A 17,788-nucleotide genomic window follows, 5' to 3' on the forward strand; every position below is an offset into this window, starting at 1 on the left:
CATACATAAGCATTCAAAATGAAGTTACTGGTGATTACTAATTTCCATATACAGATTTTGAGATATTAAAATTGAGTTCATAATATTAAGAGATAAATTTTCATTCTGCATTTTCCAAAAATTAATTACTACAATTTAATATTACCAATCGTGGTGATGCTGATGGAAGACTAACAAAACATATTTTTTTTTAAAATTCTAACTCTCAATTTATCAAATAATAAAATAAAAATATCTTTTCAGTACATTTTAATGATTGCTTCAAAAATTAGAAAAATTTATAATTCAGTTAATTTCAAAACTAAGGAGGATAAGCAATTTCCTTAGCAAATTTTGCAACTATTTTTAACATAGTGTAAGCTACAAATTTAATCCTCTTTCCAACTTATTTTTCTCTGAAAAAAGGAAGTATAAAATCCATATAATATATTCATAAAACTAAAAATAAGAAGGAAAAAAAAATATATTTATCTAGCATTTTTCCCCATAGCTTATCCCCCCCCCGACATTTATGAAAGTTTTTTGTAAACAGTTTCTCAACATTAAAATGCCATGTAAGATACTAAATAAATATAGTTAACTTACTATATTAAACTATAAGAATCTAATATATATTGAGAGAATAACTAAAAGAATCATACAAATTTCTGTGCTTCATTAAAATTTAGTGGGTAATGTAATAAAAAAAAAAATTAAGAACACAAATAAAGAGACATGTAGAAAATACCTCAAACCAACATTTATTTTATAAAAATAAAAATAAGAAATCACATTGCAAAATGCAAATCAACAAACCAAAAAGAGGTAATCATCTGTAACATATCTACTTCAAGCGGTCACATTCAAATTCTCAATATCAACCATGAGAAGTGTTGAATGATTTAATTATATTATTTTAATTCTATATACTATAACATTTCATTAACTTCCTCGATTCACCAGTCAAATGAACATCTATTTTAAGAGCTCAATATACATACAAAGGAAAATATTCCTAGGTTTTAACAATGAATAAAAAATATTTCAAATGCAGAAACCTGGAATTTACCTGATACTTAGAAAATAAAGAGTCAACAATAAGTTTAAATTAATCTGTATTTATGTTACAGGAATCTCTAAATATTGATAGTATTTGTACTTAACTTGTAGCTATAAGCAAATCGTATTATAAGCATTGGAAGCATATTATTAGTACAAGAGTTGAATGAAGTAAAAATTTTATTCAAAGAATAGGGGGAAAAAAAGAAAAGAACAAAACAAAGTTATTCTTGCTGTAAACTTTATAAATCATAATAGTTCATACATAAAATCTGAGTATTCGTCAAATAAGTAATAATTGGTTTCTTTTATAATACACCAAATTCAAAACAAAATCTAAAATGTAAGAATTAGGAATTGTCCACAAAACATATATTGTGCTGGGGTCCTGCACCTTATTAATTGAAACATAAAAACAACACAATTTAGAACAAAATAATCAGTATTTAGAATTTCTTTTATGCACTTTTCAACATCTGTCGAACCATATATTGTAATATTCCACCATTCTGAAAGTAGGTCAATTCCACCTCTGTGTCGAAGCGAGCAATAGTTTCAAATTTTCGACCATCATCCAACTAAAAAAAAAAAAAACAGGAATGATTAATAATGGATTTAAATGCAATTTCTGAGAAAAAATATCAACATGTGTTTCAATCCTTCCAAAATTAAAATTGATTAAATAAAAGAAATGATAAATTTTTTTTAATTTGATGTTTACATGGGATATTAGTTTATAGCATTTAAATACAAGCCCTTGTTTCTGAACATGCAGCTGAATTAATATAAGCTTAGTTCTTTTTCTAAACACATCATGAAAATTCAGATTTATCCATATTATTAGTATTATCTATTGTATCTACTATTTCTTATCCATACTAAATTGCAAGAATAATAATTAATCAATATCTAGTAACACTGTAAGTAGACAATACTATTTACTTGCTAGGGAATCAGTACATTTTGGGATATGCATGAAAATTTATTTTCATGATGGTTAATACTTAATTCAGTATACTGTAGATCAATTTTAGAAGTTTTCACTACAAAAAAAAGTTTTCATTTGATATTTTAAAAAATGTTAGTAGAAAGATAACACAAAGAAAGTTAATTTTTATTATATTTTTTAAATATCTTTTAAAATGCATTTCATAATATATCTATAGACTTTTTTCATTTGTTCTGCAGTTTTAGAATGCTTAATGATTTAGTAAAAAGACAATGTTTTTACAGACACAAATAATAGTTTATTAAATAGGAAAAAAAGAATATTTCCTTATATGCATTACAAATTGCGTTTCCTCAGAGTGCTTAAATTATTAATTTTAATTTGTATGTATGATTACATTGATATTAATGTAATATAAATGTATTTTTTTTTCTTCTACTGGAAGCTTGTCATGAAGTATAAATATCTGTAATATCTGTGAGTAAAATCATATATAAAAGCTGATTGTAATTATTTAAAAAGAAAATGGCTCATTCATAAAAATAAATAAATAAACCAATATTTTTAAAGAGTTTTCTATCAATTTTAGGGAAACAAACAGCATAATAAAATTAATAAAACTGATATGTTATACCAAACACTATATTTTTAAAAATATTTATATATTTTAAAATCAAACTGTTCACATCAGAAGATATTTTAAGTACATTTTATTTATTATTATAAAATTCATATTTTTTTTCCTAATAGGTAATTTTATTCAACTAGTGAAAGCATTTTAAAAAACAGATATTATAATTTTTATGAATGTAATATATTTATAATTTAAAAATACAGTGAACTCGTAATAATCTGAATAATTGGACAACATGACAAAAGCAGATATGAGAATTTTGTGTATAATATACCACAAAATATTGGGTTGGCAACTAAGTAATTGCGGATTTCACTCATAGATGGCTTCAGTTGAATTTCTAGGTTTGTAGACGTAGTACAAATGTAAAACACATTTTGTTATTTGATAGTTGGCAATTCAGCTGTCAATCAGTAAAAAAAGTTCTTTGATCGGTTGCGTAGTTTTCGTTTGGCGTTCGTTGAAAAATGGAAAATGAAAAGGAACATTTTCGTCATATTTTGCTTTTTTATTTCCGCAAAGGGAAAAACGCATCGCAAGCTCATAAAAAGTTATGTTCTGTTTATGGTGACGAAGCCTTAAAAGAACGGCAGTGTCAAAATTGGTTTGCCAAATTTCGTTCTGGTGATTTTTCACTCAAAGATGAAAAACGCTCTGGTCGTCCAGATGAAGTTGATGACGACCTAATCAAAGCAATAATCGATTCGGATCGTCACAGTCCAACACGTGAGATTGCAGAGAAGCTTCATGTATCACATACATGCATTGAAAATCACTTAAAACAACTTGGCTATGTTCAAAAACTCGATACATGGGTTCCTCACGAACTGAAAGAAACACATTTAATGCAACGCATTAACAGCAGCAATTTGCTAAAGAAACGTAATGAAAATGATCCATTTTTAAAACGACTGATAACTGGCGATGAAAAATGGGTTGTTATGAACAATATCAAGTGGAACAGGCCAGGTGAACCAACTCAAACAACATCAAAAGCTGATATTCATCAAAAGAAGGTGGTTTTGTTATCAGTTTGGTGGGATTACAAAGGAATTGTCTACTTTGAACTCTTACCACCCAATCGAACGATCAATTCTGATGTCTACATTGAACAACTAACGAAATTAAACAATGCAGTTGAAGAAAAGCGGCCCGAATTGACAAATCGAAAAGGTGTTGTATTCCATCATGACAATGCAAGGCCAGACACATCTTTGGTCACTTGGCAAAAATTATTGGAGCTTGGTTGGAATGTTTTGCCACATCCACCATATAGTCCTGATCTTGCACCATCTGATTACTTTTTGTTTCGATCTTTACAAAACTCCTTGAATAGTAAAAATTTCAATGATGATGATGATGTCAAATCGTATCTGATTCAGTTTTTTGCTAATAAAAACCAGAAGTTTTATGAACGTGGGATTATGATGCTGCCTGAAAGATGGCAAAAGGTCATTGATCAAAATGGGCAATACTTTACAGAATAAAGTTATTTAGTTCCATGAAAAAATTGTCTTTGATTTTCTAAAAAAAATCCACAATTACTTAGTTGCCAACCCAATAGCTTAAAAATAGCACAAATTAATGAAAAATGATTTGAAATTTTTTTTATTTACAATAAGAGGCTTAATAATGACTCAATATGCAGTAACTATTTCCATTTAAAAATCTATTTAGTTTGTTAAAAAAAATTGTGCATGTTGAACATTTGTTAAAATATTTGATTTTTATTTATTTTTGAAACTTGTTTAGTAACGTTTTAGGGAAAACAGTCACAGTAAAATCAAACAATTTATTGTATATTATATACATATATATGTATGCATATATAAATGTGATTTAACTTATAGTCACTTACCAATACTGGAACTTTCATCAGAGTTTCTAATTTATCAGGTATTATTATGGTATATTGTTCATATCCAGTGAGTTTTAAACTTTCAGCATTTTCACCAGGCAAAAATTGCAGAGGAACAATGCCCATGCCAACTAAGTTACTACGATGGATTCGTTCAAAACTTTCAGCAATGATTGCACGAACACCCTGCAACAGGAGAAATAATGAGCAATTTTTTTAAAAAAAAGTGATAAAAAATAGAAATAATTCCTTAAAAAAGAAACAAAATATTTTAATAGCATCTATTGCTGATTGCTACAATTAGGTTTTTTTCAGAGCATTTTATCATGAAACATTTTAAACTTGGTTGTGTTAATAACAAAAGCATGGTTTTAAAGAATTAAAAAAGTCCTTGTTTCAACATGACACAGGCTTGGAACAAAAGTGAGTGAACTTCAAAGAATGATGAACTGTGCCTTACAAAATTAAAACTTCCTAAAACGAACATTAAACTTAATAACAATATAAGAAATGAACAAAAATTCACACAGTTTTATATATTTTGAAAATATTTGTGTCATTCTTTAGTCATGCTGAATGGCATTTGTTTTCATTGAAATTTATTTTATTGCAGATGATGCATTTGAAAAATTAAAAATAAATGAGAAGAGAAGTGAGCCGAATAAAGTGACAGACTCTTGCATTAAAAAAAAAAAAAGTTAAGCTACTATACTTCCAACATTAATTATATTAATTATAACTTGTGTTTAAAATTTTTTAACTTAGTTTTGACTAATCATATTTGTTTTGGAATTGTGTTTTAGCTCTATATCTATATTTTTCTAGTAATAATGGTCTTTTCTAGAAATTTTGTAAAACTGTAAAAAAAGAGGGGGTGGAATTTATTCAACTTCTGCTATCGATCATATCAAGTAGAAACTAAAAATACCATTTTAAAGGTAATAAACGAACATTAAAAGATGCTGTGCCTAAAACTTTTTTTCTTATGCATAAAATTGTACAAATTTCCTATGTAATCTATATCTAAATATAGTTTACAATAAGCAATATAATTATTCTTAAAAGTCTGAGTATCGACATAGTTTTAGTTTTTCATTTGCTAATAAATCTTTGAAATTATTTTCAAAAAGAATTTTAAGATCACCTTTTTAATTAGTAAAAAAATTGTAACTAATTGTTTTTCAGTTTCATTTGATTCATTTCTCCCCTTCATATAAATATTTTTTAAAAAATGCATAATTTTATACTGACAAAAATAATAGTCAATTAAAACATTAATCAATACACTATGAATGAATGAATTTATTTGAAATTCTTCATTTTCACATGTGTAGAAAATAAATGTCAATTACATTTTGCATATAAAATATTAATACTAAATGTATTATTTAATAATGTTTTAATGCCTGATTTTTTAAAATTCTATTTGAAATTGTATACATTATCATAATAATTATAAATACGACAGAAACTATCCTCCACATTTAAAAGTAGTGATTATTAATAAAGGGTAATGGCAATAGAAAATATTTTCTTTTAACTGTTTCATATTTTTTTGCAGCTGAACATATTTATTTTTATATATATTCTTACATTAAACAACATGGAAAACAATGTTTGTGTTAAAGAATACAAGATTAGCAGCATTTAAAGGCTAAATAAAAAACTGCTAACATTTTGAAATGTGTGAATTCATCCCTAAATGCATCATTTTAAGGGTAAGACAGAACATTTAACACTATGGAATAACTAACTATACATAGGAATGAACAGAAATTTTGCATGTTCCATTAAAACATTCCTGTCTAAATTTAAGTATGTTGTCATTTAAAAATTTTAAAATTCTAATTTTGAATTCTTTTTTATTACAAATTACTTTATAATAATAAATATGTGTAACAAAATATGTAGAACAATTGGGCAGTTTAGAATTATGATTCTACACATTTTAGATTCTTGTATTTTAAACATTTTAATACATCAAAGATAACAAATAAATAAATAAAAACCTACACAAATTCAAAAACAAAATTGCATTAGTGACATATGTTCCTAACAACTTTAGAAATTGAAAAATATATATATGTTAACACAAATAAAGTGAAAAAGAATTTCTATACAAATATCATTAAAAACTATGATTCAAAAAAAAAATTATACAAGGAATATAAGATATACTTACAAGAAGGTAAGGACCTTTGGCTGCCCAATCACGAGAAGATCCACATCCATAATCCTTCCCAGCTAAAACTATCAGCTGTCTTCCTTCAGATTTGTATTTTACAGCTGCATCAAAGATATCCATCTAATTTTAAACAAATAAAAGCATTACAATTTGCATAAATTTCACACAAAAAATTATGAAAAACAATAATACAAATAAATTTTTACACATTTACAATTGTAAATAATTTTAAAACACAGCTAATTAGACATAGGCATAAGACAAAACTTGAAATCCATCCTAAAAGAATGTTTAAATGACAAGCAAATTTACTAAACCTCCTTCAAAATTGATTTGGAACAAGTTTTAAACTAAAAATCTAAGTAAAATTCAGGTAATAATAAAATTAATATTAATTGGTAGACATTAGATAAAGGAATATTTTTCTATTATTCAGATATATCTAATGAAACTTGTTCATTCTGTGGTTATTCAAGCCAAATATCAAAATGATGTCAAACTTGCAATCAATAAGACAACTATTTTAAAAGTAAATTGAATCATAAAGAGTTTCAAATACACATTTTGTTAGTATTCTTCTAAAAATTGGATTTTGTTTTCTATTTCCATTATTTCCTATTTTTCAGTTTTAATAAATGTTGTATCATTATTACAAATATAATAGAATACTAATAACATTTTTTTTATATCAATACCATTTATTTAAAAAATTAAATAAAATGTACTGAGTTACTTAGAATTAGTTAAGTTATTAAAAGAGCATATTATTACTTAATAAATTACTTAATAATTATAACTTAAATAAATTTATTTCTAAAGCAATTACTTAGATTTATATACTAGTATTTAAAGAAAATAAAATTTGAAAGTTGAAAATTTATAAAGATATATGTAGGTATATAAAATATAACTTCATTTCCAAAATAAACCTTGAAAATTTATTAAAAATTAGTATAATAATAGTAATCAATATTTAAAATGACAGAACAGCAGAAGATGCAACACAGGAAAAAGAATCCTTATTTGGACAAAATATTCTCAAGTTAGCTATTTACAAATATTGTCAATATATCTGCCAGCATAACAAGATCAAAACACCTCCTTTTCCCTTTCAAATGCCTCTTGCAAGCTCAGAATTGTTGTTAAACAGAAAATGTGAACACTATGAAAAAATATCTAATTTTATTATATTTAGGCATATTAACAGGGAATTTTTACAATTAGCAAGCAGAATTCTTAATGTAAATTAATCTCTCCTCAGACACTTCCTGGAGATATCAATCAACAGTGACAGTGGAAGAGGATGCAAAAAATGACAAAAAGATAAGGTCACTTTGCATCATTTTATGACCTTGATTTAAAAAGGAAAAGGACGTAGGGATATTGCATTTTACCTGTTCAGCCATTCTGAAGATGTCTGAATGGCCAGCTGTCTCGGCCGACTTGCTAGCCAGAAGGTTATTTTTTTAAATTTTGTTTTATCAATTAATTATAAAAACATCGTATACATTCAAATACATAAATATTATCATGTTTTTGGAATTCAAAGGCAGAGGGTAGTAGCTAAAAATATTCAGCAATAAAAAGAAAACAAACCAAAAGAAGAAAAAAATGAAAAATTTCAAACACATGCCTCAGTTTTACTATCAACATGAATAGTTCTTGGTCCAGCTTTCTTCAAGAATTTATTTACAATACGAATATTAGCAAATGTACCACGTTTCATTACTTCATCATGACCTCTCCGTGCACCATACGAATTATATTCTCGGGGAGTCAAGCTAAAATCATGTAAAAGAATTATTTTTAAAAAGTCACAATTACAAACATTATATAATGCATATCTTTAATGAATGCAATATAAATAAGTAAAATCCCACTCACCCTTGAGCATTTAAGAACTGAGCAGCAGGACTGTTTCTGGAAATACTGCCAGCAGGTGATATGTGATCTGTGGTAACAGAATCTCCTAAGTAAAGGAGGACTCTAGCATTTGTGATGTTTGTTATTTCTGGAAGATCTAGAGTCTGGGGGAAAAAATCAAGGCATGAAGTACTTAACAAGATTGAAAATAATAATTTCTTTAAAATAATTTGATATACTTAAAATATGATTGAGAATTGAAAATTATAGACGACATGAAAAAAAAGAAATTTAATGATTTCTACAATTCATAAACATAATTCTGGGTAAATAGCTGTCATCTTAACATGATGCACAAATCCTTCAATTGCAGAGAACTTGTTAGAATATGTTTCATGAACTGTTGCTGATTAAAAAAGGAAAACAAAAGAGAAGAGATAATATCTGATTCATTCAAAATTTCCAGATACTATCATTCCAAGAAATATATACTATATATGAAAAATATGCTATAATGAAACTATAATCCAATATATAGGTATTATTTCAAAAAACCATGCATATGATGCTACAGCCAAAATAACCTCTCAAGCATTCTGAAGATGTTAAAGTTTATTATATTCCTACTGTTACTGCATAAAATAATTCGGAAATGAAAATAAATTTTCTCTGGAAAAAAAAATTTAAAGGCAAAGAATTAAGAAATCAATTTTTGAAAAGGAAGAATTAAAAAATCAATTTTTGACAGTCAAAAGTTTTAAAAAAATCAAGCAGCCAGAGCTGAAACTTTGCATTGGGGTAAAAAAGAATAATTAATACAAATGAAATGAAATAAACACTTAAAACCATTTATCTAAAAGAAAAAAAATCAATAATTTAATGCTTCATTAAAAATTGCTTATTTTTATTTATTTAGAAATATTTGAGATAAAGCCTTATTTATTTAAAAAGCAACAATAAGTCATATATTAGAAAAAAAATCAATAAAATTCACACTAATCTCTTACTGTTTTTCCAAAACATGCAACTTTTAAAATTATAAAATCAACAAAATTAATAATTAAGAAGCATGCTTTTCAACTAATGAAAATGAAAAAACTTACCATGTCACCAAAAAATGGAGGAGGTTTAATGTAAGTAGATTTAGGATTCCATAAATACAGGCTTCCCTCAGGAGCATTTAAAGAATTCCATCTTTTATTTCCAAACTATAACAGATTTTTAAACAAATATTTACTAAAAAAAAGCTGATTGAATAATTTTGGTTTAAAAGCCTATTTAAGAAAGCATTTTTCAAATGACTGATTTGAATAATTTTACAGTTAAAGAGCGATAAAAGATTAAAAAACAGACCAAAATTTAATAAAGCACTTAAAAAATGTATATTATCAATTTCCTATTATACACAGTAAGACATATAAATTTGTTAGTCTCCAAAAGTTAAGTGAATCTTATTTCTTTGTGCCTAATGTGCAAACTAATTTGTGCAAAAATATATGAAAATTAGAGCAACTGTGCATTACCTAATTTTAGAATCAAGTAAAATTTACAATTAAATCATGTCTTTTTTATTCTTTTTTTTTTATGAAAGTCCACTGTAGAAGAAAAATGATAAAGATATTTGTTAAAAAATCTATTTTAATACGGAGTGTGTCATTTCCTAATCTGGCATTGATTTTTTTAATACTTCCAATTAAGTTGCCAGACACAGAAGACTAAAATAAAGACCATTCATGAAGAACGTCATCATTTAATAACCTTGGTAAGATTTCTAAAGCAGCCACCAGTCCACAAATGTAATTCCAAAGATGCTCAAGATCAGATTAAGTTCAGAAGATTGACATGGTTAGTCAATTGTCCAAATCTTGATCTGCAATATATTGTTAATAAAGCTAGTTTGGTAAAGACAAATATAATAATTCCCCTCAATAGATGATCTGACAAATGATTGAAAATCCCATTTCTATACCTCACAGATGGGAGAATTTTTTTTATGGAGAACATGGAAGTCAGTGCAACTATTCAGAAAGACTCAAGCAAAAACAATGATTTCACCTCTTCTATCTATTTCTTTAAGAAATTTAAATTAATAGTATTCAGTGCCTTATTTTCTCCATCTCAGTACACTATCTGAATTAATCTGCAGAATAAATCTAAATTCATTTGTGAAGCAGATTCATTGTTATCTCTGAGATAATGTTTCCCTGCCAATGTAAATTGGCATTTCTCTGTCATCATTTAAGAGAGACACAAAGTTATCTTTTTGCACTTAATCTTGATTGTGAAAACATTTTTGCACCATAATCAAAATTCTCATTTTATTTCAATAAAATGAACTTCTAAAAGGAGTAAAAGCACTTTAGTAGCCTTTCCTCTTTGAGCAAAAGTGCTACAATTATCTTCGACACAGGTTCAAACACGACCAACCTGTAACAAGTCTTCCAAAACTGAATTTTCAGTTGAACTAAGACCACACTATTAAGATACATTAAATACTTGTGTATTAACTGCATATCAGTGATTAAAAGCCAAATGGTAAAAGAAAAAAAAATCACCTAACTACAACCAGTGATTAATTGTCAAAGATGGCATGTTAGTCATAATTAAAAATCCGTCTATGTTCACTGATAAAAGTATTAAGTCAAAAGTTTGCCAATGATGTATGGTCAATATACAAGTACTAAACCTTCTAGCAACTGGGTCAAGATTATTTCCATGCATCACATCATTCAATATCTGAAATTAGATATACAGCTTTTATGAAACATTAACAATTTAATCTTCATGAGTAATATGACAGATTAGTATGCATTCACAGTAATTGTTTAAAACTCACAAATGCAAGACATTCATAGTTTATTTTATATAAATTTGTAGGTATGTTTCTTTCATTTAACTTATTTAATGCTATTTAATATCCTTCACATAAATCATATTAACTAATTTTATTTGCATGCACTTAATGGTGAACTCCAAAAACAGACTGCACTTTAACTTTTGTAGGCATTTTGCAAACTCAAAAAGTAAAACATGTTTCATTAAATGCAAGACTTTTGTTTTCCTTACAATTTCATATCATAAAGCAGCCCAACACAATATTCCAAAATCACATTTAAAATCAGAAGAAATAAATTTTAGAGAAATCGTAAAATTTGATAAATATTAATCTTAATTAATGAATTTTTAAAAACATGGTTCTAAAATTTTATGTTGGAATGGAACCTGCAACTTTGCTTACAATTCACAAAATTATATAAAAATGAGCCAGTCAATAAACAGATTTAAAGAAAAAAAAATGAACTTTTAATTTTTTTTATTATTTTTCATAACTGAATTTTAAATCCCTCTTGAATTTTTTTTCAATTATTCATTTTGAAAGATATTTTTACAACATATTTCATTATTATGTAATATGTTATGAAAATATGTGAAAAATAATCAGAATTTTCTCCTCAAACAAAGCTTTTTTTGTTCGAGTAATGCACACTTAAAAGATTTCTTTGCATAAAAAATTTATCTGGAAATTAAGGCCTTCTTTTGCCTGTGTAGAATAAAATTCTTGATGTGAATTACCTGAATTCTAGAATAAACTTCTTGAAACATAGCTGGAAGAACATGTTTGGCTTCAACTTCCTAAACAGAAAATAGAGTTATAATAAGAAAAAAAAAAAAAAAATAACATTACCAACTACCAATCTTAATTTATCATATCCACCACATTTTCTTAAAAAATTAATACATTTTTAAAAACCATACCTGAATTTCTTCTCTGGAAGGCCAAATATCTCTCAGATATACATCCTGGCCATCAGCTCCTTTACCTAGAATAAGTTAAACGACATTTTTTAAATTAAAATGATTCCTTCATAATAATCTTGTAAATTTAACACAATAAGCAATTATTACTGAATTTAAAATATTCTCCTTGCAAATGATATTAATAGAAAATTTAGCATGAGTTAATATTTAACAATAAAAAAAGTGTTGAACTAGAAGTCAAGCAAAGGTAACCAAATTTTTGAAATAAACCAAAATATCCAAGATAAAATTGAATATATATGTTCTAATTTTAAAATGTTTCTAAAAAAATGTTCATTTCTTCAAAGGTACTTAATTTTCAGAATTTAAAGAATTTTGCTCTTGGTTTTATAACTGTATTTATCATTTTTCTTTAATTACAATAATATTACAATTATACTTATGTTTCTGTGATCAGAAAAAAAAAAAAAAAATGAATCACCCAGAATCTTGTATAAAACTTGACCACAATATTTCAAATTGTTGTCCAATAATAGAAAAAAGTATTATAAAAGTTTTTAAGCATAAAATGAAGCTTTAAGCTTCCAAAGTAACAAATGTATATAAAACAATTTCTTCAGTTTAAGCTACTTTTAATGTTTCATAAACAATCTTTTATATTTCATAGTCAGAAAGTTGTTATTCTTGACTACTTCATAAATTAATTCAGCAATATACAAATAAGCATTTGAATACCTTTGTATCATTAATTCATGAGATATCAAAGAATATACTGTGCGCTATTTCTTACCTTTCTCCTGAACTGGTACTTAATTTATACAATAGAAATAATTAAACATAAAAAGGCAAAATTATATAAAAAAAATTAATTAAACAAAATATTTAAGAAATTTCAGAAGCTGTGAAAGGAGTTAACTCTTTGACTGTTAATACTCTTAAGTCAAAGTGTTTTGTAGGAGCAACATGCAGCTGGAAGTAACTAACACTGCAGACTGAACTGATGGTTTGCAGTAGACACATATATGCTCCCATAGCAGTCAAAGGGTTATTTAGATCTCGCAGCTTTTTTTAAAGAAATTTTTTAAAAGAAGGAATTAATTTAAGATCAAAAAAAAAAAAAAACATTTGCATATTTTTGATTTGCATGCATAAACATAACAAAAGGATTGATTCCAAGCTGGAAAAAGGATAATAGCAATTAAACACATAATCTTAAATAAGAAAATAAAAAACTACACTAGTTGAATTCAAAATGTACATACCGATTGGTTCAGTTTCAAAATCAATATTGACAGTACCAGCCAGGGCATAAGCAACAACCAAAAGGGGAGAAGCAAGGTAATTGGCACGAGTGTGAGGATGAATTCTTCCTTCAAAGTTTCGATTGCCTGACAACACACCACAAGCAACTATCTCACCCTAAAACAAGAAGTCCATCAAAATCTACATTTTTAATTCATTGAAAACAAATTAATCATGCACATAATATTTGAATATTTAATAAGATTAAATGCAATCATAAAAAAATATTGAAAACTGAGCTTTAACTCTAAAATAACATGTAGAAATTTCAATATTTTACATCATTTAATATTAATTTTGATCTCCTCTCGATATATTAATTGATATTGTAATAGTATCTATTTTTTATGATCATTTCTGAATAGTTAAATAATAAAAACTTTTATAAATATTAAAATATGCTTCTTTAAAATTTATTACAATAATATAGCCAAAACAAGGATTTATTTTTGTGCAAAATATTTGTATAAAGGTTTGTCATGTTACTATTAGTCAAAAAGCATACAATGTATAATTCTTCCCCTTTAAAAATATAGTAGTTGTGTGAAAATAAAAATAAAAAATACTAGACAAATATGCCGAATATTTTATGCACAAAAAGGAGAAAAGCAATTCCATACCCAGAACAGAAGAGAAAATAGTTTATCTAAGTTTTTACCTTCTTACCCTCATTGATACACAATAATTCAACAAAACAACTTCAGAAGAAGTATATCAAAGAAAATTTATCATCCAATAAGTGTACACAAAGAACACAACAATGATTTTCAAGTAGTTCTTAAAACACACACACATTTAAGCTTTTGCCATTGACATATCTGAAATAATTTTAAAAGTACTTCTCCCAAAAAAAAGTACAAGATTTTGACATTTTTTTCTTTGAAATTAAGAAATGCAGAATTTCCTAACATTTAAATAGGCTTTGTAATTATATCAACTAAAGGAATGCAGCATAATGTTCAAAACTGTAACTGAGAGAAAATAATAAAAGAAAATCAGACACCTATATTTTCATATCTAAAATAAGAGATTAATTATTATCATACCACATCAATAGCTTCTACTATACAGTCGGGAAGAGGTCCACTGTTTCCTATGCATGTCATACAACCATAACCAACAACATCAAACCTGAAATGAAATAAACAATGCTAATACAATGATAAATATTCAATAATACATATATATTACAGGTTATGACTTGATTCTCTTCGTTTAATTAAATTATAGCATATAAAAATATCAATAATTACCCAAGTTGTTTTAAATATTTTATGACACCACTTTCTTGTAGATAATAAGTAACTACACCACTACCAGGAGACATGCTTGTTTTGATGTAAGGCATAACAGTAAGACCTTTCTCTACTGCCTTTTTGGCAACCAAACCTAAGATAATACATAAATGTAAATATAAAACAAACTGGGAAATTTTTTTTATAAATGTTATAAATCATGAGATCTACTCTTTTTTATTTAATGATTTAAATAGCATTTTATGAAATAAAAATATTAAAATTCATGCTTTTAGTTCAACATAATAACATGACCTGAATATATTGTCATGAATCTATAATGTTGCTTCTCAGCACAGTTTGTTCCATCATGGAAAAGACAGTTTCACGGACAGTCTATTGGATGCTGAATGAAAATCAGATCAATGACTCATGGGCTTGGAGACCATTTAGAGACAAAATAGACTATACAAGAATCTTTAGGAATTTTAGCAACAGGACCAATAGGAGACGAATTTTGCCGATTCTTTGAGAACCTTCTGTGTCCTGTTCCCGAAGTTATGAAAGGAAAGCACACAGAACTGGTGTCAGGCATATAGTGGAGTTCAAGCTATTAGTAGATTGAGAATTGAGTCGTGCACCGAGCCTTGGAGACAAGTATTGAAGCAGCATTGAGTCATGTGTTGAGTAGCCAATCTTATAGTAGTGAGTAGGCAGCTGGGTACAACTAAAGTGAAGATATAGTGGAAAATAGCAGGTGTTTGGAGAGACCTTAGTGAATAGTTAAGTGAACTCTCTCTTCTTACAGAATTCTGTCTGGCCACTTTATGTGTTATTGTGGTGGTTTTGTACTACCATTTACTACTTGTGGGCTGCTGTTTATTCTAAACGTGCTGCTATGTATTGCTTGTGTATGTCTTGGTTGTATTTTGTCATCTGCATATTCATGTCTATGTGTTAATAAACATCCTTATCTGTTATTGAAGCTTGATGACTGTGACACCATACACTCACTACAGCAAACCCACTGAATTTTTTCGCAAAGCATTTATTTCATTGACAATATAAAATAAAATAATTATAAAATCGTATGTGATTTAACAGGAAATGCTTTTATTAGTAAAAACAAAATGCAAAATTACAATTTTAAATAACAGCAGGAAACAAAATTTGAAGCACTGCCAGAGAAATACAAAGTAATTATCAAATTGTAAACTAGTTATAATACATACAATGGCTAAATGCAACTTCAATGTCTTAAGGATTCTGTTATAAGCCTAATAAAAGAAAATTTTAAAATTATTTAAAGAACAGATGTATATAATAATTTTGAATCCTGTCGGCTTTTTAACATGTAATATTATTTGTTGTGAAGCAAGATGCAGTTTGAAGACATAAAGAGACTTTTTATCTTTTAAAATTCTTTTTAATCCATTGGGAAAGCATAATTATTTACAAGCAAAGATGCGGACATTGTGTGTCCACAGCGCGGCCAAAAGCGGAAGTAGGGAAGAAGGGCAGAAATAAATTATCCCTCGCCTTATATAACCTTAGATTTTGATAGGGAAAATATTTCTTCACAGTGCTAATATATTATTAAGATTCTGATAGGGATTTCTGATGCCTGTCAATCACATGTAAGGGAAACACAGGGATCTTTTAAGAAAGAATGTGCTTACTGGACATTTTTACCCCTTCATGCTGAGCGTGTGAAAGTATCGGCGTTTAGCTGACTAAGCAATTTTATAAAGCTTCTCTTGAATTAATTAAGTAGAGAAAGTAGAATTGGATCACGAAATAAGAGAATATTTTTAGAATGAAGTTACTATGGGCTAAATTAAGATAAAATCTTGGAAATTAATTAAATTGAAATTAAGAGTTTAAAATATCATTACATGTATATATTAAAATCACATTTTAAGAGATAAATGAAACATGTACCTGCTCCTAACATAACAGATGGATTACTAGTATTTGTACAACTAGTGATGGCAGCAATAACAACAGCACCATGTTTAAGGAAGTACTGTTGATCATTGTATGTAAATGGCACTGTGGTGGAAAGTTTTTCGGGATCCAGCCCAAATCCTTTAAAGCCAACCTGGGAAAAAAAATCAAATAAAATTTCTGATTTTTAGACACATAAAAACTTTATTGTACTGAAATTTTTTAGAGAGAAAAGCACAATTAAAGGATATTCCAATTTTATTACTCCCACCAATTAAGAAATTTAATGTACAGTTTACAGCCATACAGTCAAACAGCCATTTAACTAGAGTATAATAGGAAAAGAAAGAAATACTATTTGCTTTAAAGATCATCAAAGTGATACCAAACAGAATTGAACTGCTGGACAAAATAAAAGGTAAGGACCAAAAAATATACTGAACATAAGCTTATTTTAAATAAGAATAAAAATAAGTAAAGTTTTTAAAAATTATATAGTTTTGTTGAAGAATAAAGATTGAAAGGTTACTAAAAATATATTAAAGTGATTAAAAAATGCTGGTAATAATATTAGAATTCAATGACAGAATAATTAAAAAAATTAGATCAGTATATAAAATTTCTTTTCTTGCTTAGATATGATAACACGCTCAGAATAAAAAATAAATAAAGCTGAACTTAATAAAATAGTAAATTGTGCTAAATGTACACACCGAGAAATAAATGAAATATTATTCATTGAACAATAAAATGAATTAATTTATTTAAAAAGTGATATAACATTAAAAATACCATAAAATTAATAAATTTTCTTTCTTTTCTTTCTTTTTTTTTTTTTTAGTAATCTCAAAAATAATAAAATTCCTTTCCAAAAATGCTGGAACACATTTTTCTGCAGAAATGTGTCATGTCTGAAATATATTTGCTAAATTTTGATTGAATCTATTTGTAAGCAAAAGTATCATTCAAGGTATTCATTCATATGGTTCAACACTGCTGGAAATATTTTGGATAATTA

At 26.8% G+C, this 17,788-nt stretch overlaps 1 protein-coding gene across 2 annotated transcripts in view; it reads right to left on the bottom strand.

Annotated features, from left to right (window-relative positions):
* Window positions 1–724: 724 nt before the first annotated feature.
* Window positions 725–17,788, bottom strand: part of LOC129974900 (cytoplasmic aconitate hydratase-like) — a 40,170-nt gene continuing 23,106 nt past the window's right edge. For both annotated transcript variants that reach the window (XM_056087678.1, XM_056087679.1), the window contains 12 exons: window positions 16,765–16,924; window positions 14,842–14,977; window positions 14,635–14,719; window positions 13,549–13,705; window positions 12,284–12,348; window positions 12,101–12,160; window positions 9,631–9,735; window positions 8,549–8,691; window positions 8,298–8,445; window positions 6,662–6,784; window positions 4,480–4,665; window positions 725–1,616 (listed from right to left, as the gene is read on the bottom strand). In XM_056087678.1, coding sequence (XP_055943653.1) covers window positions 1,497–1,616; window positions 4,480–4,665; window positions 6,662–6,784; window positions 8,298–8,445; window positions 8,549–8,691; window positions 9,631–9,735; window positions 12,101–12,160; window positions 12,284–12,348; window positions 13,549–13,705; window positions 14,635–14,719; window positions 14,842–14,977; window positions 16,765–16,924 — 1,488 coding nt within the window. In that variant the 3' untranslated portion in view covers window positions 725–1,496. The remainder of the gene's footprint in view (window positions 1,617–4,479; window positions 4,666–6,661; window positions 6,785–8,297; window positions 8,446–8,548; window positions 8,692–9,630; window positions 9,736–12,100; window positions 12,161–12,283; window positions 12,349–13,548; window positions 13,706–14,634; window positions 14,720–14,841; window positions 14,978–16,764; window positions 16,925–17,788) is intronic.

Source organism: Argiope bruennichi, chromosome 7 (assembly GCF_947563725.1).
Source record: "Argiope bruennichi chromosome 7, qqArgBrue1.1, whole genome shotgun sequence".
Taxonomy (NCBI): domain Eukaryota; kingdom Metazoa; phylum Arthropoda; class Arachnida; order Araneae; family Araneidae; genus Argiope; species Argiope bruennichi.